Below are 25789 nucleotides of genomic sequence, written 5' to 3'. Positions count from 1 at the left end.
AAGGTTACCATCTTGGTTGTTTTCTCATCTGCCAAAGGGAGTCAAATAACATTTCCCCTTTATCTCACAGAGCTAGTATAATAGATAAAAAAGTGTCTTAAAAATTGAAAATTAAATTAATCTATTAACTTAATGTATTGATCTATCACTTCCCATGAGTCAGAACCACTAGTACTGGTACTATTGGAAGAGGATAAGAAAGAGGAGGATACGTGGAATTGGAGAACTGCCTTTACAAATCATAAACAAATATTTATGAATAGAAGATGGAGCTGCTGAGGGAATGGAAAATTACAATGATATCACTTTACACAAGACAATAGAGCATATATTCCTATCCATTACCAATTTATTATTTTCTAGGAATAAGATAAATAGGAAGAATTAAGCTGTTTTTATTTAGACAGGACTAGAACTTAAAAAAAAATAAACTAAGATACTAAAATTAGTTTGGGGGCCCTTCTAAAATCCCTTCTTTGTTTATAGTCTCTGCTCTATAAGGATTCACCACCCAGACCACCTTAACCTAAATTTTAACTCTCTCTGATGTCGTGATGTTGACCAAAAGGACAGCTACTTAACCTAAACCATATTGATGTTGAATTAAATCTAACGGTAGGAAGACATTAATCTGGTTTATACAAAGCTTTGAGTAGAAACGGTTTCCACTGGGTTGATTGATTGAGAGGGAAAATAGTACCTCCTAATATACTCTACGGGCCTTCTGAATAACCATTCTGTAAATTATAACACAAAATAAAACAGTTTACAAATAGCAATGGAAACCAATAGAAATGGAGAAAGACACATGAAAACATTTTTTATTGATTCTAAAAAAGGATGTCTCTAGGTCTACTTCTATCCCCTCTCAGTGGCAAGCCTCACATTTAGTTGTGAAAACTTGAAAACCTTTCCTCTCAGTATGGCCTTAGGCTATGGGAGCTGTGCTGGCAATGGCCAGACATGTTGCTCACCACAGGGCTAAATGGTGCCACAGTACTTTTATGGGAAAATGGAATGTGTAGGATTTATTCATTTGAAGCAGCAGGATTTGGACTGTTTTAATGTAATCCATAAACTCAAAAGGAAAAGATATAAAATGCTGGCCATAGCCCTGAGATTAATAACCTCGAGTAGTTTTCAAATATTTTAAAATAAGAGACCCTTCCTTTACCCTGAAGAAGACTCAGTATTAAAACAGATAAAAGGCTATGGCACTGTTTCCATCTAGACAGGGGCTCTAAAGTACTCCTCTCTCTGTGCTCTGAACCCCCAGTGGTGGTCCTGAGAGGCCTATGCAGAACCCTTACGCTCCATAAAGTACCACTTGAAATCCATTGACCTTATATAAGTCTGTGAAATTTAGAACTGAAAATGCAATTTGTTTCATTACAGCAATTTGGTTCAAAAAATGAGACAAGTCAGAGTAGTTAGGACAAAGTACTCAGAATTAATAAAATAAAGCTGATGGCTTTCAGCCTAGGCTTTCTTTCAGCAACCACTCTCTTTATACTAGGTCTTGAAATTGAGGAAGAGTTATCTTTAAGTCTCTAAGTATTAAACAGTCTATACCTGAACTTTCCAAATGATCAGACTTTAGCATTGGCAATATAAAATAGGTTAAAATGGCTGTCTTCTAAGAGAGACTGAATCAGTGTGGAAACTTTTGGTAGGAAGTAGGGGGTATTGAAATTACGCGTTGAAAAGATTCAAAGAGCAAGCCCCCTTTTACCTTCTGGGATCAAGTCTTCCAACATATTTGTTGAACAGCTTTGGGCAAAACAAACATTTGTCCCTCAATTTCTTCATCCATAAAACAATCGGTCTGCACTAAATGATTCTTTCTTTTGCAGTTACTAATCCATATTTTATCATGATCATATGCTTTCGTTGGGTGAGTTAAAATAAATTATGACCTCCAAGTTAAAGATTTTTGTATTCTCTTTCAATTACAATCTCTACCCTGAGGACCATATTCATATTTTCATCTGTTTGTTGAATGTGTCTCCCTGGATGTCTTTCTGAACTTTATCTAAGATGAAATTTACTCTCCCAAAGACATTCAAAACATGACCATTCTAGGTATTCATATTCAGGCTTTTAAAGTCATCTTTATTTATTTCCTTTCACCTCTCACATTCAATTCAATTCCTCCAATGTCTCCATTCATTTATTTATTGAACATCTACTTTGTGGTTTGCCCCCTATTAAGTACCATAGAAAGAACAAGACCCAGACCGTGCCCTGAAGGAGTTTCAAATTTATTTTTTTCACTTTTGATCTCTCCTTTCATTTTTTAATTATCATAATAGTTCTGGGTCCATTGCCTTTTACATGAACTGTTTTTATATCATTCTAACTCACTTACCTTCCTCTAATGAACCTATCCTTCAACATTCCAATTTTTAATTCCCTCTGCCATTAAGATGTTTTTCTAAAGTAGGTTTCTGATACCCTCCAGGGCCATGACACCCCCTCCCCAAACACCCACACACTAATTGGTAGTGTACTGATTGCAAAATAAGTTTCTAAATCTAGGGTCATAAACCAGATATCTGAGGCACCAGGTAAGAAAGATCAATGTGTGAATCTGGTTATTGTTAGAAAGTTATAGACTGTGGATATGTGGAGAACCCATACCCTGCCCTAAGGCATTCAAATTCAATTAAAAAATAACTATAGCTATGGACCAGAATGCTACCAGTTCCTTGATTCTAAACCTCCCTTCTAGCTAGAATTGTGTTTCAACCCCATCATGCCACACTCAGAATGAAGCTGCTTCAATGTTTTTATCCTGCTGTTCTTTCTTCCAAGTGTCCCATTCTCTGGTAGGTCTATCCTCACTTCTCACCTCTTCCAATTCAACTACTATTTCTTCCAGGAATTGTTTTTGCTCATCAAGAATTAATCTCTTATTCTCCTATGTGGTCACCATATATATATATATATATATATATATATATATATATATATCCATGTGTATATATATATCCATGTGTATATATACATATATATATATACATATATATGTGTGTATATATATATATATATATATATATATATATATCCATGTGTTTATTTTCCACAAAGAGCTTTTACAACCTTACACACAGAATTCATCAGCTAAATGTATTTACTGAAGTAGAAGATCTAGTGAATTAATTACTTACATATTTATTGCTACTGAATACAAATAACTTTCACAATATCAATTCATGATTTTGGCTGAATATATTTAAATGTTTGAGCAAGGCATTTGACTAAAATTCTGAAGATATATTTTGAAATACATGCAGAAGTGTGATCTGGCTAATAGTACAGAGTCAAAACTGGGTGAATATTATACAATACATTCAGATTGATGCAACAGTGACTATTGAAGTGTAGCACCCAGCAACATTTCTACATTTTAATTCATTTTTGAAAAAAACATCAAGTGGATGTAAATCATATTTGTAGATGACACAAAGATAGTATTATAGGTCAAGATTCCAAATAGCTGACTATTTGTATCCACGAGTTAAAATGTAGATCAAGATATTGGCTCCTCCATTTCCTCTCCACCCCCACTATATCTCCATTCTTCCATATTGCCTTGGTGAATGACATAACCATTCACATAGACCTTAGGATGGAAACCTGGGAGTCAGTCATGACTCCAGTCTCGCCCTCATTCTTGCACCTAATCAACAAGTCCTGTTGAACCTAACTCTCAGGATGTAGCAAATCTCTTCAGTCTTCTCCATCTCTGATGCTATACAAATATGTAAGCCCTTGATGTCTTTCTTGACTAAATCATAGTTGCTTTGCTGTGTTTTATCCTTAGTTTTATATTCCTCATATCTGTTTTCTTGCCAGAGTAATTCTTCTAAAAAAACAAATGTTATCTTGTTCCTCGAGACTTTTCATCATCTTGACCCTTATTTGCTTCTCCAATTGGATCTTTTAGGCTCCTTTGTTTCATTTATGTTCAATTGCTTCCACTTCTTAGAATCAGCTTTACTCTGCCATAGTTGCATTACTTTACTTACATTTTTCTTTTGCTTTAATGTTTCTACCTGAGGTATACAGAAGTAATGGCATCCTAAAAATGTCCACATCCTAATTCCTAACTTGTGAACATGTTAGGTTACATGGCAAAGGCAATTAATATTGCAGATATACTTTAATTTGCTAATCAGATGATGTTAGAATAGAGAGAATATAGTGGATTACACAGGTGGGCCAAGTGAAAACACAAACTCCTTTTAAGTGGAAAAGAAAAACAAAAGAGAGTCTGAGGGAAATGTGACTACAGAATAACTTTCAGAGATGTTCAAGGTTGCTGGTTTTGAAGATAGAGGAATGGGGTCACAACTGTAGCTTTTTTTCCAACCTTAAAACTCTGAAAAAGGAAGCTGATTCTCTCCTAGACCCTCCAGAAACAAACACTGCCCTGCTGACACACTGAGTTTAGCCCAGTGAGACCCATGTTGGACTTGTCAGCAATCAAATGATAAGATAATAAACCTGTGTTAAGACGTTAAATTTATGAAACTTGTTATGGCATTGATAGAAAAAACAAACACTACCCAACGGGTGTTCACTATCAATCTAGCAAACACCCGATCATTCCACAAGACTTAGCTAATGAGGAATGTTGGTCTTTGTAAATCATTTCCATTATAAAGCTTTAACTGTTGATGGGACTTACCTCTAAAAATGTCTACCTATTATTGAGCTATAAATCTCTTTAGGACAGTTACTTGCCTTATTCCACACCTTATTCATTTTTGTATTCCCAGTATCCTGCATAGGACACTGAATAGATATTTATTTATTTTTTTTAATAATTGAAGATGGAATTAAATAAAAATGTTTCATGCTCTGCACTAGGCTCACAATTGTAACTGTTGAGTAGAGAATGGGAAGGTTAATAAGCAGTTAACATGGAAACATCTGGTGGTTTTAAACGACAAAAAAATTTAGTATGAGTCAACAAATGATAAACACACGATTCTCTGTCTCTGTCTCTCTGTCTCCCTCTCTCCTCTCTCTCTCTCTCTCTCTCTCTCTCTCTCTCTCTCGATGTCGTTATTTCCAGACATAAAGAATGCTTCCATTTTAGAGCATGTCCAGACCAGGAGGAAAAGATGGCCAGTAAAAATACGGGAAGGATTTCAACGCTGAAAAATAGTTTTAGAAATTGAGTATGTAAAATTAGAAAAAATAAAAATTTGGATTTGGGTATGAGGGTGGGGGATGTATTTACAGAAAATATTTTTTTTTAATATGGATGAATTAGACAAACTGTGTTTAAATTTAGATAAATTTATACATCAAGAACAGCACACTGGAGAAATTCAATAAATATCTTAGGAACCAACGATCATAACATGCAGATAGCTAATTGGCGATGGTTTAATAGGCAGATTTTGATTCAAATGTAGAAAAAACTCTTTAATGATTAAAACTCATCTTAAAAACACTGGTACTTTGTAAGGCAGCAAGTACACCCTCCTTCTGAACAGATGAACAGACTTCGGATCATTACCCATCGCAGAACTAGCAGAAGAGTTTGTTCAGTAGACATTTGGACTAAGAAACTTCTCAAACTCCAGTCAAATTTATGATTCTATTACTTCTTAAGTTCTCTTTCATTCTAAAGCAATTACTGTGATTATCTGATTTTAGTGCATTTCACAATTATCTTGGTTTAAGACACTTTCATGTAATTTCTAACTCTCCAAAACATACCCCAAAAAAGAATTCGAGAGAAAGAAATTATAAGTTTTTTCATTGTGCATTCTCTTTTAATGAAGAAAAGCAATTAAGCAAAACAAGTCAAAAGCAAGGTGTGCTTTTTCTTACTATGCTATCTAGAACAAAAGGCTTATCTGATTTATGCTAAAACTAGTTCATGTTACACAGAATCTTAATACCCTTATCAAGGAAATTAAAAAAATAAATTAAAGGAAAATATCTTGCCTTTGTTATTTAGAGGCAAAAAAAAAGATGACAATTATTTCTTGATCAGCATTCTTAGACTCAGTTCAGATATGATTTTTTTAATTAACTGTAGTACAAGTTATTATACAATGAAATGTACCACACACACACACTCACACACACACACACACACGTTTCTCATTTCTTCTAGTCCGTCCTTTCACCCCTCTTCCGTTTTCAATATGTGTGACTCAATGAGTCATTCAAATATGTATACGAAGACTGTCTTTGACCTTTTTAAAAAAAATCTTTCTTCCATGTAGTCTGATTTTAAGTTACCTTTTATTTTCCTTGAAAATCAGTACATTTTATTCGACTCACTTATCAAAAATCAAACTACATTTAAATTATGGTTAAAAGCATGTGCCACTTTCAAATACTGTATGTTATTTATGTGTGTATGTACATATGTATGTATGTACGTATGTATGTATATATTTTTGTAACAGAGCAGGGCTACTGAGAAATTTATCTTTGGCAAGGGGATGATTTTTGGTGGCTCCCCAAATTGCATGAAATATGTAATCATTTTTGCACAGAGCTTTGCTAGCTCCTGAAGTTGCCCCCTGAGGCTATCATTACTCTTCCACATCTTTTCTACCAGGGAAAATCGTGTCATACTGTCACAGTAATCACATGATCACTCCCCTTTACGCCCTTACCTCCAGAAACTTGGCGTTCTCACCTTCAACTCTTGTCTCCCTGCTTTTTCTTGTACTCACACCATTCTTACAACCACTTTTTATGGAGATTTTTTAAAATCCTGTAATACAGCTCTATATAACTTCTATGCCTGTTTCTGTCATTTGTTAAATGTCTCATAAGAACATTACCTCTTCTTTTTTAATAAACTCAAGGGACCAAATTTCCATCCCCTAAAGCATGACCTTTGTAGAAATGACATATTGCTGTTTTATTTAATACCTCTTCCACCATAATCTCCAAAAAAGAAAAAGTCATTAGAGTTAACTTTTTCCATTTGTGTAGGGACAATTTGTGGCTTTTCCCTCCTTTTTTAAATAAGCTCAGCATTTGCCGTTCAGCTTTCCCTTTGTCTGGATCTCTTCACCATAGTCTAGTGTGGACAATGATCCTAAAATGTATTTCAAAGTATCCATAGGTGGACATCACATAAAAAGTTCAAATGTTTCACATATTCAGTTTGATTTTCTTTTCTTTTTTTTTTATCACATATCTGAATTCTACACAAAGAAATTTTAATGACCTTTACTGCGAGGATTGAAAGAGCTCAGTAACATCTTTACCAATGTGAAAACCAACTATTTAGTTTCAAGGATAAAACATAGGCGTCAGTAAGTAACCACATCTTCATTCCCAGAGCTTTCATGTGGACCAACCTCTCTGAAAGCAAGATGATTATTTGTATTCACAGGAAAAGTCTTTCAATGCCTAACTAATGAGGATTGAATTAACAAATTGTACATGCCCCTGCAAGAAAAAGAACCCGCTGTCACCAGAAAGAACAAATCATCAAATCTAAGGCAAAAGCCAATTCTCTGAGTTGGTAACATTCATCACAAAACGGCTGTGTTTTAGAAGCTTGTAGGGGAGTTGAGGGTTTCTTTGAAAGTACAGGATTTCAGTCCACCATAGAATTCATGAATAAAATTGTGTGTTATGTTAAATTTGATTTTTTGAAAATGTGCCCTACATGATTGGGGGTGAAGGAGGGTTGAGCAGCCAACCTGAGAACCAATGGGTCAGAACAATGGTAAAGAGGTCAAGGTTTGTTATATTTGAGAGATTGTTCAGATGTTCTAACAGGGAAGTAGGTTACTTGACCAACCTCGTTTAAACAGCAACAGTCCTCCTTTATATAGGGCAGCCTTCTAATTAAGAAATGACATATTTGTAGTTGAAGAAAAGAGAAAACAGTGACTTAGCCTAATAAGTCATGACATTACTTCTTATAAATAATGAGAGGGCAAATGCCAAACCAAATTGTCCTCGCATTCGTCAGTACAAGTTTTGGCTTTCCTTTGGACCAATCAATGTTTCTTTCCACTGCATTGAATGACTCATAATTTCACCCAGTCTTGTCTCAAATGATACTGGTCACAACAAATGCAAACGGGTCAGTGCAAATCCAATCTCACTGCTAGGGAAGCAATTTAAAATGGCTGTCCTGCTGATTGACAGATAATGAATTCTCTTATTTAGACAAATAATCACTAGAAAGATAGTCGTAACAAGCCAGCAGGTTAATTCTTTTAAGTCAGCATCGTATCAAAAATATTTGCTAAGTATAGCAGAAGATTCCTGGCACATTTTTTCACGAGCAATCTTCAATCCTATGGTTAGCTTGGGAACCAGAATTTCCCTGTAAACTGAAATCACAATTGGCCAATTTACGGATTTCCACCCTTCTGCCAACATGCTAGCCCTATCTAAATTCCATTGTCTCCTTGAACAGAGTAATTTAATTTTCTCCAAATGTCTACTGTCATTTATAATGTTTTCCAAAAAATGAAATGAAAAACTGGGTCAGTTCACTAGGTAATTCACACCAAAGAATAAACTAGTGCTTAGAAACTTCATGTTTAACACAAGTCAGTTTTCTTTCCTGAATTATCTTATCCATGATCTCAGTAGTTTTATTTTATGGTCTATATGCAGGCTATATAATATTACTGGAGAATTACTGGAGAATTATATAGAATTACTGGAGATTACGTGAGCTTCTACTATTCTGAATATTCCACGGTCATAGGCACATGGCTATTCATAGGCAAACAAGCAAAGCAGAAAAAAAAAAAAAAACTGCAGTGAGTGGAATACACATTTTGTATAAATAGATGAATTTGAATGTAAATTTGGGTTTAAAGACATGTTCTGAAAAATGGTACCTATTATTATCCTTGCATTTATATTTCTTAACAACAAAAATCTTAAAAACATCCATTCAGAATAGCTGTGGCTTTACACAATGTGTAACAGTCTCACATAAAGAAAAATCTCATTGGTGATTTCAGTAATGACAGATTGAATAAAACCATTCTCATTCACTATCTATCTAAGTCTACGTCTATGTCTACGTCTATGTCAACCTCTACCTCTACCTCTATCTTTACATTTACCAAAAGAACAAGTGATTAGATACTCATTTTAAGGGAAATATGTATGACCTTAGGCACTGCAGATTTGGTGTTGCTTTTTAATTCAGAGATTTCTTACCATTGTAGTTCTTCAGCACAGGTACCATAGCTTAGACTATTAATACTACTTGATAAATCATCTACTGGAACATAGGCAGTCTGACAACTAAGGTCACGAATTCATCCTAGAAAACGTGCTACATACCTCATTGCTCAGTATCACTACGGTCACCTTTGAAGTACTCCCCTTGGGAAGCTATGCTTCACCGCCAGCACCTAGTCCACCCTTCAAAGCTATTTGAAAGTTTTTCTAGAACGGCCATCAGAGCTGTCATCATATTACTACCACTGAGGTCCTGAATGTCATCAAAATGTCTTCCTTTCAATATTTCCTTTATCTTTGGGTGAAAAAAGAAGTCATTGGGAGCCAGGTGAGTAGGAAGGGTATCCCAATACAGTTATTTGATTACTGGCTAAAAACTCCCTCACAGACAGTGCCCTGTGAGCGGGTGCATTGTCGTGATGCAAGAGACATGAATTGGAGAAAAGTTCAGGTCGTCTAACATTCATGCAGCCTTTTCAGCACTTCCAAATAGTAAATTTGGTTAACTGTTTGTCCAGTTGGTACAAATTCATAATGAAGAATCCTCTGATAATAAAAAAAGGTTAGCAACAGCATTCCAACAAGTTCACAAACTTAATTGTCACACCTTGTATGATCATTTATGCCAAGACTGAAAAAAAGTCAAAGGCCGTTTGGGTGTATGTAACTATTTGAGGACCTGAGAAGAGTTAATCTAGTTCTTTTAATGTTAGAAACACAAGACAAGCTACATGAACATAAAGTCAAAGGGATCCCCTTCATTCTTTGAAACTTCCTCAAAGTTCTTCCTGAAAGACATATGCTATTTTGAAGTCGAACTTTCAGAAGCTTCTTCCTATTACCTATATACACAGAGAGACATACAAAAATGAATTATTGTCCCCTTAAAGAAATATTCCTTTAAGACTGAATATTAGAGGAATTTTAAAGGAATGGCTTGACCATCAGTGATTGGAATGGTTTTCGAATCCTTTCCAAATTGTCTGACACTGCCTAAATTGTGCAGGAAACACAGAAAATCCAAAGGGTTAAGTCTGAGTCATTTTCACTCCCAGTTTAAGGAGAAAAATTTGGCTTCATTGATTTAACTTGTTTGTCCATCATAGGAAGATTTACCTTGAATCAAAGGGAAAGAAAAATTTTTAATTAGCAAATTATGAGAAAGAAACATTTTAATACCCAATGTAAATTCTAAAAGGAAATTTTATAAACTTGTTTAGCCTATCAGTCATTACACAAGAATTACTGATTATCTACTGTGCCAGCCACTGTTCTAGGGGCCCTTGAGATACATGAAGGTGGAGCAGAGATCTCTGCCCTCTTATTTTCTGGTGGGGGAGAAAGACAAACAATAAACAGTAAACAAAATAAATTAAGAAAACATTTTAAGTATGTTGAAAGATAATAATTGCTATGGGAGAGAAACTAGATTAGGGTATGAGAGTTTAGCAGAGTGGCAAATTGTAACTTTAAATAGGATGGTCAGGACAAGTCTTTTGAGAAGGTGCCATCTGAGCCAAATCTTGAAGGACGTGAGGGTATCAGCCACTTATTTAAGTATCTCATGTTATAATTACATGTTATTTTTCCAGTGAAGATACCGATCTAAAAAGAGAACTCCATAATTAGCTATTCCTTGAAAATTTAAAAATTAGCATATTATGAGAAATAAAGTGATTAAGGTGGTTGGTGTAAATTCAACTCAATTACTAATCTATGTCATTAGTGAAGCAAAACATTAATTCATGACAATGTTTTCTCTGGATGGCATTTCCAGTCTAAGAAAATATTTACCACCCTGTCCCCTTCAGCCTGTAAATTTGAACCTAAAAAGTAGTACTTAGCGAATGAACTTTTGTGTTGGTTCAAAGGGCAGCCAAGACCCCATATCAGCTGCATCACTGTATTCAAGAGCCATGTGAAAATGTGAAGAGTTACAGAAATATCTAAATTATTTTTGATTGAGTAGAATCAATCTTTAATGTTTAGTTGTACCAATGTTCTGTGTAGTACTAGCCACCACACTAATACACACACACACACACACACACAGAGGGTGTCAAAAAGTGTATATCCATTTTAATAAAGGAAAAAACTATATTAAAATTGTAACACTTAATATAAACCAATAACAAAAGATGAATACAAGTCACGTTTGACTTCTACAATTACAAGAGGTGCTCAAAGTGGTTACCATCAGTGTGATTTTAATACAGTTTTTTCCTTTCTTAAAATGTGTAAACATGTTCTTGACATCCTCTGTGTGGGGGGATGGGGGGAGAGGGAGGAGGCACTCCGCTGTTAAAAGATGGAGTTTTACTCTCCTAAAATGGAAACCTTAAAAATGAGCAAAAACATTCTATGTAACAATCTAAGGTTGGTTTACTTTACATTATCTCTAAATTTATTTTGTGAGAATAAGACGATGAAATCTTGTTTCATTACTGGAGTATAACTGGATGAAAGTCTTTAAAGTCTCCTTAAAGTTGATTATTCTGTATCAGTTATTTTAGATCAGAGTCTCCACAAAGTTTTTCCTTTTATGACTTATATTTCAGATAGTATCAACAGTTTTTTTAGATGATTTGTAACACCTTCCCTACTCCAAAATTCTGTAATTTTAATTAAATATTCAAATTTCCTTAATGTATGCACTAAGAACTCTGGGGAATTACAGTATTCTCTAAAAATCACTGCCCAATACAATTTAAGCAATGCCCTCTTAAAAACAATTTAGATTCATAAAGATACATTCCTCAATGGATAAACAAGATAAAATCATTATTTTGGAAGAGGAATCATGCTTTTAAAATCCAGTATGTCATAATTTAAGTATTTTTCTATGCATGATCAATTTCAGTAAAGCACCTAAATTTATACTTATACCACCTCATTCTTTAAACTATCAGACTATGGAGAGTCCATTCTGCGCTCTTCTCTGAGGATAAATTAATTTACTAGAAGTCTAACGAAACCCTTGTTTAGCTTACCAGTTATTCAATGCCATCATTGTTTATAGAATGTACACAGAACACTTGTCATCACAGAGCCAAGAGTACAGAGATACAAAGAAGCTGGGACTTTCATTAGTAATGAATATAATGACTAAATTGATTAAACGCAGCAGGAGATAACACATAAATATTTACTCTTCTATTAACTATTGTTGATTGTACCCAGAACTGATGAGCATGTAGACTGAAGAAGAACTGCAGAACAAATACCGTTTCTAAACAGTCATATAGCCTTCTATATATATCATAGCGATGAGGTAGATATTTAATGAATGATTTTATGTAGTAAAATGGTGGTTTTTCCACGTTCTGTGGCTATGAATGAGGAGCATCCAGTGCTGCAACAGTAGAAGTCATAATAGATAATCCAATAAATTATTTTCAGTTTGCATACGCACCAAACATAGGGATTTCAATACTGTAAGATTCTGTCAACATTCACAAACGCTTCTAGAAAATGCAGAATACATAACATTATGACACTAAATGAGGAAATATGATTTAAGAAGCCACACAAAAGAAGAGAAACATGATATTTTCAAAATTAGTTTGATATCAGAAACACAGCAAATGTATTTAAAAGTTATGAAATAAATACGCATCATGATGTTAGTGACTGGAAGTTGGGTACTTCACAAATTATCTCTAGCGTAACACTACAGTTGATAGATGGTAACAAAATTCATGGAAACAAAAAAAAAGTACAAAGATACTAAAAGTTTTATTCTTCTCTACGTATTAACAATATCAAATCTATCTTAAGAGTAAATATAATTGACTATTAGTTGTGTATGACATTACAGATAAAGTTTTAAAATGCATAATCTTTGATATTGCTTATTGTAGTGGAATCAATTATGTCTGGGTATTAACACAGTTTTGAGAAAAATCTATTTTTATTTTCTTCATAATTATTCTTTTTGAAGATCTTCATTTTCACTGATACAATAAAATTTAGGCACTTATAAAATGTGAAATTACATGCTTGACAATTGTACTTGTAATACCTTGGCTTTCTAGGAACATGAGAAACCTGGGTAATCAAACAACAAAGGTTAATTTGAAATAGTTGAATGGACATTTGTTTTGCAAATATGCTGAGGATTTATGAATGCAAGGAGGAGCAAATATGCTCAGACCGCAAGACAAGAGTCTTATTTTAGCCTTTTTAAAAGTTTACAACACAAACCCCATTTATATACATGTCTTATGGTATATTACAGTTGATACATTGAGGTTTAGAAAAAGAACTCATGGAAACCACATAAGCTAGCATAACATCAGATACGAATTTCAGGAAAATTCCTGTACCTGTTAGCACATGAATAGTTCAGAAAACAAAATATGATTATTTGCCAAAATATGATTCAGAGTGAATCACATTAAAATTTCTGAAAACCCTTAAACACAAAAATTCATTGAGTTTATTTCCTTACAGACTCTTTGCTATGAATATGCTAAGGCATATTAAAGTGATATCAGAATGACACCCTACTGGAGAGATATATTGCAATTTTGGAAAAGGATGTGAATGATAGAAAACAAAAGAAAGTTTAGAGACAGAGACAGAGAGGATTCCATGTAATCTGTTGCTACAATTCTTTTTAGTTCTCTGAATAAGTTTCCTCCTCTTTTGCTACCCCGTACGTTGTCCACTCCAAACCCTCCACATCCTTCTTTACAGCTACATCTTCCACATGCCCCCCACCCAATCCCACTCACATACTTAAGTCAGGAACACGGCAAATTCAAGACACAGTAAGAAAAACGTTTCGGAAATACAGTGGTCAAAGCGAAAGACAATCTTCCTGCTCTCATGGAGCTTACATTCTATTTGGAAAACTTGATGTAAATATATAATCACTCACAGAAACATGACTTTACAATTATGATGATTGCTATAAAGGAAAATACAGGCTTCCAATCAAAGCACCAACACTTAGCTGACAATTATTAACCTCTGCTCCTGAGTTATTAACCTGCTGTGATGGCTGGATTTGCAGTATAACTCACTTTAACATTTTCTTATTTAAATGGACATTCATTTCTCTCAGACAACCATTGATGTAAAACATAAATAAATAAAGCAACTGCTGGCATGCAGTGACCAGTTAAACATACTTGGAAAAAAAGAAAAATAGAAAACTAAATTTCTAGGCAAATAAACCTAAATCTTAAACAGAATGGAGAATAAAGTTAGCATTATCAATGGTCCTAACAATAATACCACTGACAAATTTCAAGCCTGAAAAGAAAGCAACCACCATTTCCTACAGACCATTTGGATCCATCTAGCCACAAGCAGCAGAAGTAAGGTTTGCTCTATCTAGAGACTCTCTTTTCAGCTATCCCAAAGAAAGCTAAAATTCACTGAAACAAAGTTTATTCCTAACAGTATCCAGTGAAAAGTGACATATCCTTGTTTATAAATCATGAAAACAAATCCATATAATTAACTCTAGAGTTTGAAATAGAGTGACCGATGGAAAATAAAGAGGAAGAGTGACAAAGCTTCCATTTCCCTTGTTATGATTCCGCCAGCACATAGCAGTGTGATCGTTAACATTTCTCCAGCTGACTCGGCTGGTGTTGTCGTGTACAAATGATAAAGGGTTTTCAATTTCCAATCTTAAAAAAATAATTAGGGTGTATGGAAGGATTCCTACCAACTCTGTAAGGATACCAGGGCTTACATCTAAGAGAAGACTGGGGAGCGGGATGAAGAACAGTATCGAGAGGGATGTTCTCTTTAGATGATATACTTTTTTTGTTTGTTTGTTTGTTAATGACATGCATTCATCTGTCACTGGACAATTAAAAATTTAGAAAATATTTAAGAATCCATACAGAAGAAATAAAAAATGATAATGATAATGTTCTTGAATCCAATTTTGCTCTGGATTCAAAAAAGAAAGATATTAATCCACAGATGCTCACTCCAGAGGCCCTTAATTCACGCTTCCTAAAGAGAAAAGTGGTGTCAAGAAAAATTCTCCAGGATTGTATCGTGACAGAATGATTTTGGAGGCATAATTTATAATGCAAATCAACTACTTTAGACCGGGCAGGTTAACACTTATTTTATGCATAGCTAGAACTTAACCTGAGATAGGAAGCTGCAATGTAAACTTCCTATATATATATATATTTTTATTTCTACAACAGGTGGCATAAGTTATGGATATTACCTAAGGGAGACCCTGATCCATGTTATCTTTATCTTTGTGAATGCCAGTCACTTTTTACCACCCCTTTGCACTTTCATTCTGCCATTTATACTAACTTGTCCACATGTTTTAATTTCCCTATTATATTGACATGCTTTGCATGTGGACGCCATGCCATAGTCAAGATTGCATTACTGCTCTAGAATGCAGATTTGTTTAATTAATTTGCAATTCAAGAAGACTTACAAATCACAGTTCTCATTTATATGCATCTAATTAACCAACGTGTAAAGGGACCACTCTGATTTGCAAAATACTCAAGTCCATCTTAAATCTTCTTTTCCCGTTTAACATTAAAAGCATCATGGCCCCATTAACAGAAGAAGAACATAAAGGAAAAAACAAATTCCTATCCACTGTAGCTTTGTGCCAACTGAGGAATGAAAATTGAAGTAAAAATATGTTTGACACACATGCCAACAGAAAACATTTAAGACTGACATAGCAAAACTGAATAAAGTGCTAACATTAATTACACCAAAACAAATAGCAGCTAAGTACAAACAGTACGTATTCCTTATGTAGGGTTAAACAGCTGTAAGGTTAGAAAATCATTTTTAAGAGTTACTTTTTCACAACACAATGAATATATATGTGTGTACATATTAAGAAAGTTTGTGTATACACATGCATTCATACAAATACATACATGGGCATATACAAACACATGTAGATATACTTTACTCAGCTAGAAAATATAAACACAGTTCCCTCTGTGCTCTTCTGAGTCTTACACTACAGAACATGGTGGGAAATGCCTACTTAAGAAAGAAAAGTAGATGGCAATTTGGCCTCAAAAAAAAAAATAAATAAAAACTTTAAAAAACATCCCAAATGGTACACCAAATCTATAAAAGAAGCAAAACATATTGTCATTTGTAAATTGTATTATTGGAAACGGTTGACCAAAACATAAACTACAATAGTGTATATTCATTCTTTATTAGCTCAAAGTATCCAAAAACATTTGTTCCTAAACCTCTATTTTACACTTTCATAACTTTGATATAATTTCTTCCTTATTACTCGGCTCATTTTCAGACGCTTTTTTCAGCAGAAAAGATTCCCTGCTGGATGACACAAACATAAAGGTGCAGAACTGTGAGCTTTGGACCTAAGTCACTTGATTAAGATTCAGAGCCTAAAAAAGATTCAGAGCACTCAAGGATAAGATACATTCCTGTGTTTAAAATAACCGGAAACCATAACAAACAAAAAACTAGAGACCAAAGGATACATTCACTAATACATCATTTTACATGTTGAATTAAAAGGCTATGATACGTATTTACCACAGCTGCATATCACACACTTGAATGAAAACACTAAACACAATGTGGATGGGTCTAAATCGTGAATTACACATGCTTTTAAATTTGGCACCAATGCTGTCAAAGAGTACACATGCCTGACTTACCCAGTGATGCAGGAATGTATACCTGGTTGATAATGTTCTCAAAACAAAGTTAGTATGCACAAAAGAAAGAACAGGCTTGTCTTGATCCTTTGTTTTTTTTCTTTCACAACACTGCATTTTTCGAGATATCATGGAGTTAGTGTGCAAATATATCTAGCAGATATCATGGTGACGAGCCCACAGCAGCACCATTTCAATGCTGCACGTGCTTAGACTTACAGCCTGAAGCAGAATGGTTGAGGGAGGTGTGCTCCGGGGCTGAATATTTGAGAATGACATATTTATGGTGACTACACTCATGTAACCACCATTAAATGCTACTGCAAAAACTGACACCAAAACCCATGGCTAGTTTTTAAATAGACTAATTATATAAGCAGCTGACATGAAAAAAAAAATCACTCTAAACAGCAAGAAATAAAACATAAATATTTTGATGGATTTTTTCTTAGCTTAAATTCATAAAATATTAACACACATACCTACCTCCCAGTGCCCATTACTAATGCCAAAAGGTCTAAATACATTTGCATAACGTAGACACGCTGTAATTAATACAGATGACAGTAAGAAGAAATAAGATAATGTAATACCTTTACTTTTACCTATGGGTTTGATGAAATGGTTCCATGAAGAAAGGGTTTCCATACAAAGAGAATAAAGAGGAGAGAAACAACAATAAGAATTATGAATATATGTAAATGCACTATTCTTTAAAAATTAAACAAGACAAGAAAGTATAAATACAGGTTTGAAAACAAATGGAGATACAATCAGTATATGTTGAGAAATCTGCCCCTTTTTTCAGGCAATACATGCAAGGGAATTGGAAAGCCCATGCTCACTTTAAAAATTTACACAAAAAGAAGATACACAACGACTACAGGTTAAAGAAGTATTGATTCTGCGGAACACTATTCTCATCACTCTAGAAGCCAGAGCCAAAGATGTCTGCATGTTCCCAAACTGCCATGCATGGGTGAAAAATGGACTCTTTTTAGTACAGTAGGTTAAACTGTATATCCTCTTGCAGATATTAATTTCTGTTTTTTCTTTATTATAACTATCCTTAACTGCATATGCTGATAAATGTATGGAAACTTTCAATCACAAGTTATTATGTCTCATTTATTTGAAGATCTTATAGCGCAAAGAATGACCAACAATAAAAGTCAAAGGAGCACACCAAAATCAAATGAACAAATTAAGGGGACAAAAACACATGAAAAAAAACTATGAATAAAAGTTATGTATTTAATTTGCAGCCAGAAAATTTGCAAGCAGTGGCTCATCCTTGGCAGTGATGGTTTGAAAGCAGCTACAAAACAAGAAAACACTGAAAGCAGAGTGGAAAAGGAACAGAGCCCATACCTTGGTCGCCCATCATCAGGTGCGCCAGACCTTGAAGGGAAACAAGAGCACAATCAGCAATAAACAAGGGAGCATGGGAAGGCAGGGTTGTCACGGTGACAAAAATGTTCAGTGACAGACATCTTGTTTCCTATGACACATAGGAGGCAAATCAAAAAGCATTCTTTCAACCCCTGGTTGGAATGCTTTGGGGCAAAAGAGTTAGAGAACTGCAATTTAAACACTGGCATATGCTGCACTGTGTATTTCTTCTGTGGATCAGTTGGAACAATCAAGAGTGTAAGAGCATGACTTCAAATTCAACCAATCCCCTAAATATTGTATCTGCCTTTCATGCCCTTTGATGAGACGGTTTTGAACACTGCCCCCAAAAGGTTTGTCATTCTTTGGTGACAAAATTATATATTTAAAAACCCAAAGGAGTACCTGAAACATGGGCTGGGTCTGATCTTTTTCCCCTCATCAAAAAATGAGAAGGTTCATAAATTAAAAAAAAAAGTCCTAGTCACACTGTCACACTGAAATGATAATGTACAATGTCTCTTTGACACGTGTCAATTGACTAAGCTTGTTCAAAAAAAAAAAAATCATTTGACATGCAGTAGTAAAGTTAGAATTGACTACAGAATAATGTTTTTAAGAAACAATGAATCGCTTTAAATAGCCTCAAGTAATTTTCCATGAAGAACACAATTATTTTATTTTAATGTTACTTAAATATTAAACAATTAGTTAATGTGAATATTATATATACACATATATAATGTGAATATTATATATGAAACATAATTTCATCATGGAAGTTTTCTAAAAGAATGATGAATTCCCTTTAGTTAAATTATTTATCTCGTGCTTGACAATTAACTTCAGGTCGAAGATCACTCCTTTTTAAAGAATACTGCTAACTGTTCTTTTAAAGTTCTTTCACTATCCAAGTAGATACTTTTTACTGAAAGGCAAAATTCCTAGTCCATTATTTTAAATTCAGAAATAAAGCTACTTCTCAATCCATGTATAATTCAAGAATATGGGGAAATATTAGAGCAATATAGTATGCATACAATTTTAATAAAATTTATATTTCATTTCCCAGTGTTATTTCAAACATAGTTGAGACTTTACTTGAGCTACATAACATTACATATTACTTGCATCAGTATTGAAATAATCTCTATTATTTCCTTACAATTTTAGGGGTACTTAAACATCATTGTGGAACAGATACAATTACAAATTAGCATGTAATCACAATATGAAAATCATTTAACACAGTAGTTTAAGGTTTCTGTAATCTAGAATCTTATATTTTCTAAGTAATTTAAAAAAAATCACACAGGCAGATTACAAAGTTTATGATCTGTTTGTGATTCATGATATTTTATATGCTTAGGAATAGTAGCTTATTTGTTCAATTTATAGAATTTTTCATTTAACTTCTCCTTTAAAACTACTATACATATTTCCTAATAACAATTTATAACTTTTGAAGACTACATCAGGGAATTATCTCTGCTTTAGATATAACTTTTACAAAATATATTAGACACCTCTAATGGTTTTTAATACCACCTTTGTAGGGATAAAAATAAATATATTTCAAGAGCATGTTACATTCCTCGTGCTAGATTACCTGCTTCTAAGGGAGCTTGAGTATGTTGCCAAAGTTGTTATAAATAGAAATGTTAAAATTATGAATGAATAAACTTGATTACAATAGTTTATGGGTCTATACTCTGAAAATCTTGTCACAAATGTTCACGGGATGAGTGTGTGTGAGAAGAGTGTGTGTGAGAAGGCATTTATGCTTATTTAGGCTGGTTTTTAAGTCCCTTGGGATGCAACTGAATTTAAGGAGAAAAGAACAAAAACATGGAACTTTACAGGATGATTAAGAAAATGCAAAAGAAGTTGGAAACACACTTTAAATAAAAAAAAAAATTCAACCTCAGTTAACATGCACAATATAAATGAGACTGACTTTGAAAGATGTCTGACCTGCAGGGTAATATCTTTATCAAGTGCATACTCACATGCTTTTGAAATTAAAATATAGAAAAACAGAAGTCTTATATAGAGCCAACCCTTGGAAAAGTAATCATTGATGATATCTTTTGAACTTTTAATCTGTTTTACTTAAATAATGGAACAGAAATATTCTGCAACTAAGCAACTATACTGCCCATGAATCACAAATAATATGCTAAAACTTGATACTAATCAACCTTATATTACCGTGAATTATTCTTTATCACCTCTTAGTAACTCCATTGGCTATTTACCTCCATCCTTTGATGGGAACACTTTTTCTAAGAAATCTGTCATTCTGTAGAAATGTACATTGTATTTACAAAATGGCTTTATTTCAAAATATTGCAGCACAATAAAATATGCTAAATGCCTTCTTTTGACGTATAGATATTAGTAAATTATTTATGCAATAACTGTTAATGCTGTAGTTACAGAAGTTGATAGAACATCAACTTTCCTTTCACAATTCTTTGCTCTGTCTAGTTCATTTGGATGTTTATCCTTAATAGATTTGACAGCATATTGACTAAAGCATTTAAGTTCTTTAAAGATAAGAATGTTAAAATATGTTTAGTTTATTGGAGTTGATGGGAAAAAATGTATATCTTCCTCAAAATTCCTTGAGAGGTAATTTTAGAAAAAACTTGAATAACTGTTGTAATTTTATTTAACAGACACAGAATATTACAAACATACTTACCAGTAATCATGTTGGAGTGCTCTGTGCTTTCATTTCCACTGGCCACTGGCTTAGATTTTAATCTAAATGTATGCCTCTTACTTATAGTGACTACTTCATTCTGTGTTCGTTTTATAAATCAAATCATTTAAAACTAAAAAAAATGGGCTTGAGATATCATGCTAAATAATTCCAAAAGAAAAGACATCATTTTGATTAAGAAAAAATGGAGAAAAGATCATGCACTGTGTTCTGAAACCTCAAAGACTCCTCATTTAAAATACAAGAAGCAGGATTGTATCATTTTCCATACAGAACACTCCAACAGGTACTCTAAGGTTCATATGGGATGCTGAAATCCATCAAGGGCTGGACTTAAGATTAAAGGGAGTTTCATATACTTGGGGCTGATGGGATTGAAAGTGTGTGTGCCCTATATGAAAAGTGATACATAATCCAGAGATCAACAAATGCTCAGAAAGAAGTTCAACTTACCGTCTATATTGGAGATGCACTCTGTTAATACTAAGAAATAAAAGGCAAATGAGAGTTGGGGAAAAAAGTAAAAAGCACCCACCTTCCACATTGTTGTCTTCTGAAAGCACATGACAAGGAGGGAGAGAAAAGGAGAAACATTCATTAAGCAGCATGCAGACTGGACCTGGCCTTTGCATGTGTTCCTCATGCAAGGCACCAAACACATCATGCAAATGCTCCACCTTTACCATTCAAAGGGGCAAACAAAATCCCGGGAAGCATATTCCCTCCCATTGATAGCATTTAAAAAATGTGAGACTAAATGTCAGTCATACCGCTAGTTCATGAGCAAGGAGTTTTAAACAGTCTTTCACTGCCCTGTGTAAAGGAAACATCATCCTTACATGATGCCTGGCATAGATTTTTTAGGCAATTATTTTTAAAGGTTTTTAAATTTTATTGTTTTATAATTCTCAAAAATTCTAATTCTAAATTCTGATTTGGACTTGGGTGAAAGAAAGTCCACTGCAAATAGCCATGAAATCTCAGCTAAAGATACTCCAGTTCTACCCAATAAGTAATCCATTTACTATCATGGTCTTTAAGTATTCCTAATACTGCAATTTCTTTCCTTAAAGAAACAACATAAATTTACATAAATTTATGTCACTAAAATCTACGATATATTTGACTTATTTAGTATTCATATTGTATTGCAAAGATGGTAATTTATTGTAATTATTACAATGCTAACTTTTAAAAATGTTACGTAGAAAAAAGTAATCACTGTAAGAGAAGTCCATTTGGGAGCCGTCCATTAGTCAAAGTTTATAAAAATGTATTCACTTTGTACTTCTGTTTAGGGTGTGACTATGAATGGAGTTAAAATAATGGCAATATTTGGTGAACTTTCCCTTATATTTCCATATATCTATACAATATTTACATATTTGCATCTATTTATTTAAATATATTCCCATGTGCATGTATATATATGTGTGTATTTGTACACACACACACACACATATATATGTACAAGCATATTTTGCATGCATTTCCTATAATCATTGTAAGTGTATGGGACTAAAACTGTTAGTGTCTACTAGACAATTTAAGAACTATTTGGGACACAGGACTTGGCATCCAGGTAGGAAATGTAAGGGAAAATTGTTTGATGGGACTAAGGCAAGAGCAAGGTTTCAGTACGTAAGGAAATTTTTCCAAATTAAGTCCATCCATGTTGAAATTTCTAGTCTCATTCTTATATTTAATTATTTGTACCTTTTTAAGTGGCATTTGATCAAAAGTGTTTATAAAAAAACAAACAACAGCAAGTACAGAAACTTGAGAGAAAAAACAACTATAAATGCATCATTCCGTAAGGTTCAACAAATAACTGTTTTTAATGGTTAAAATTACTAATGAATTAAAAATCATTAATTTTGCTTAAAATATATTTGCTGCAAACTTAAATACCAACACAGGCACATTTACTGATGTGGTCTTAATATACAATAGAAAATAACTGGTGGCTATATGTGGACAATACCATCTACACAAAAGATTTGCCAGAGTTGATTTTAAAATAAATTGGGGGAAAAAGTTATTGAAATATTTGGTATATGCTACCAAATTTACTATTTGGTTTTGGTTTCCAATCTACCAAATAAAGAATTAGACTGAATTTGTTACTTTTCAATGGCAACTCAGACATAACATGGACACAAATATTAAAGTTTGGTTTTACTGGTTTATATTGGAAATCATACAAAGATCTAGATTTTTTTTAATAGTTAAGATACACTTTGGTTTTATATTAGTTGTCCTTTGAAATTCTATTCCCCATTTAATATGATTATTTTTAATAAAATTATTTAAATGTGAAGTAAAATAACAAAATCAGGGAAATTAAAGAAGAGTCCAGTGCCAAGAAAGTCTATCAATTGTTATAGCCCTATTTAATTTCCGTAAGCAAAAGACTGGCAAACGTGGTTGTGAGCAGTGCAATCCCAGAAAGGGGATTTGGTAAAAATACTGCATGAAGTCTAATAGGAAAAGAAAAATGAAAAACAAACCAACAAACTAAAACAGGCCCAGGTTTGATATCAGTTTTATAAATGTGCTAAGTAGGACATTAGGAAAGGAAGTTGTGCTAATAAAATCAAGGTCATACATTTGCTCCCCGGAATGGAAGTTCTCATTTCACTTTTAACTAAGGCACAGGGCCACAGCTGGTGCTACTGATCTCACCTGGCCTCCCAGCATTTTCCTGCGTTCTTTTTCATAAAGAGAGTCAGGCTGACTAATGAGACTCTTTGTATGCAAATCCAAGTCATACCCAATGTGTAAATAAATCTTGACTTGACCAAGTTCAGATAAATGGTCTGTCTCAGAAGATTTAGATTAAAAAAATAAAAATCAAAGTACTAGAGTAGAAGGAAGAGTGATATATTAACCCCTATTTAAAGAGAGGGAGGAAGGGAGAGAGGGAGAGAGAGAGGGAGAGGGAGAGGGAGAGGGAGAGGGGGTGAGGACATAAAATGGCTTGAACAGACTTCCCTGGAGATTCCATATACTTTTCAGATTCAATCATAGGATAAATAATATTCTTTACTTGCTTCATTTTGTTCTATCCCTTTGGTATCCATTTGTTGTTTTTAGTTAAAACCTGTTAACCTAAAGATGATCCTGTAATATTTCAGAATTTGGGCGTAGTTCTAAATGGCCGGTAGCTCTTGTATTTACAATAATTCTCTAGGTATTTTTCCTTTTTCCTTTCTACTTGGCTTTTGGATTAAACAAAGAATATCCAGTTTAAAACAAACAGTTTTGTATTGTTTTGTTTTGTTTTGTTTTCTCATCCCATCCACTTTTGCTTTCTCTGTAGATTCTTATACAATCATATACTACGTAATTTGGTTTTCAGCAGCAACAGAGAGGTGTTGAAATTGGCATGCCACCGTGTAAAGGTAAAGGAGTATATTTTACGTTAGTGTAATGTGGAAAGCAGTCCCTCCAGCCTTACCTGCAGACATTGCCAACTTAGGGGGAAAATACTGGTTTTCAGAAAACCTTGGCGTCTTAATTCTGCTCACCTATTCCTGCTGTGTGCATGAAGTGAGTCTCTTAATAGTCAACTTTACTATAATGACCATGCCACCTATAAAGATCACACTGTTTTCTCTTTTGATTGTAAAAATAATGAATGCCAAATCATGAAAAAGATACCTTCAACTTTATTTTTCTTTCATAAGACAAGCTTTCCTCACAAAGCTGGGAATCAGGCACCAGGATACCAGTTATGTTATACATGCTGGTGGTGTGTGCTGACATGAAGGGAGTGCTGCTGACTGTTAAACTGTACGCCTTTAAATTAGTTCAAAAGAGCTTCTCCACAAAAAGCTCTTTCCCTCTTGCCCCCAGCCTAAAAGAATGCAAGTACTTAATTTATGATGACAATGTTCTTTGCACATAATCGTAATAACATACTTCTAGAAAAGAGAAATGAATAAGAAAACAAATGTGCTTGTTTCAATATAAAGAAAATCAGAAATGTTATCATGACCAGTGGATGAATTAAAGTTTGGAATAAAATATCACAAACAACTCCTTTTTGTATAACATAATCGGTGTTTACGTTTAGCAATCTGAAAGCGTTCATCTAAATGTATAAGCAGTAGTCAATTTATGTACTATATCTTACGTTAAAAAATTGGCCAAAAGACATTTGTCACCACTTGCACTTTCCTTCTCTTTGGTTTCCTTCCTTCTCTGCTAATTGCTTGTGACTGGCCCCCTTCATTTTCTTTGGCTCTCCCTCTCCTCCATCAAAACTGTCACTATAGCAGTTGTCTTCCCACCCAGATGCATGCCTTCCAAGGGGAGTACGTTGTAGAAAAATGGTGACAGTCCTAACCAACAGAAGGAGAAATACAAAATAAGTTTCGACTTACTTCTTACATAAAATGAGCTTGCTAGCTTCTATCCTCTCCTTTCTAGCCCCTCACATTAGTTTTCAACACATTACTCCTGATTTGGGCGATTAAATGCCAGCATAGCAGGGTCTGGTTCCCATGGTGGCGTAGGATGGAGCTTTGCTTTATTTTATTTTTCTTTTGATGTTCATAGTGAAAGCCTTTAGAAAATCTCAATAGTCTAGGAATGTTTCAAGGACTGGGAAATGGAGGAAATCATTGAGACTGTGGATTTGTGCAGCAGTCAGCTGGATAAAGAGAAATGCCAGCCAGGACCAAGAGGAGGTTCCACAAAAAATGAAGCATAAAGGTCCATTATAGAGGCTTAAGGCAGGAAATAAAAAGCCCGGCCAGGAACCGGGCTACTTTCAAAATGGTTTTCAACAGGTAGCCTG

At 34.0% G+C, this 25789-nt stretch overlaps 1 protein-coding gene across 15 annotated transcripts in view; it reads right to left on the bottom strand.

Moving 5' to 3' along the window:
- Window positions 1-25789, bottom strand: part of NRXN1 (neurexin 1) — a 1108907-nt gene that overhangs the window by 964569 nt on the left and 118549 nt on the right. For 8 of the 15 annotated variants that reach the window (XM_081069291.1, XM_081069302.1, XM_081069305.1 and 5 more), the window contains exons 3-4: window positions 21521-21538; window positions 18237-18266 (exon numbers count right to left, since the gene is read on the bottom strand). The exons of 1 other annotated variant lie outside the window; for it this stretch is intronic. In XM_081069291.1, the coding sequence (XP_080925417.1) occupies window positions 18237-18266; window positions 21521-21538 (48 nt within the window). Of the gene's footprint in view, window positions 1-15005; window positions 17471-18230; window positions 18267-21520; window positions 21539-25789 lie in introns of those variants that run through there. 6 more of the 15 variants (XM_081069306.1, XM_081069308.1, XM_081069310.1 and 3 more) reach the window with 2 other exon arrangements.

The sequence above is a fragment of the Rhinolophus hipposideros genome (assembly GCF_964194185.1).
Source record: "Rhinolophus hipposideros genome assembly, chromosome: 12".
NCBI lineage: Eukaryota > Metazoa > Chordata > Mammalia > Chiroptera > Rhinolophidae > Rhinolophus > Rhinolophus hipposideros.
Note: the sequence above shows the minus strand (reverse complement) of the source record. Positions and strands in the feature narration are given on the sequence as shown.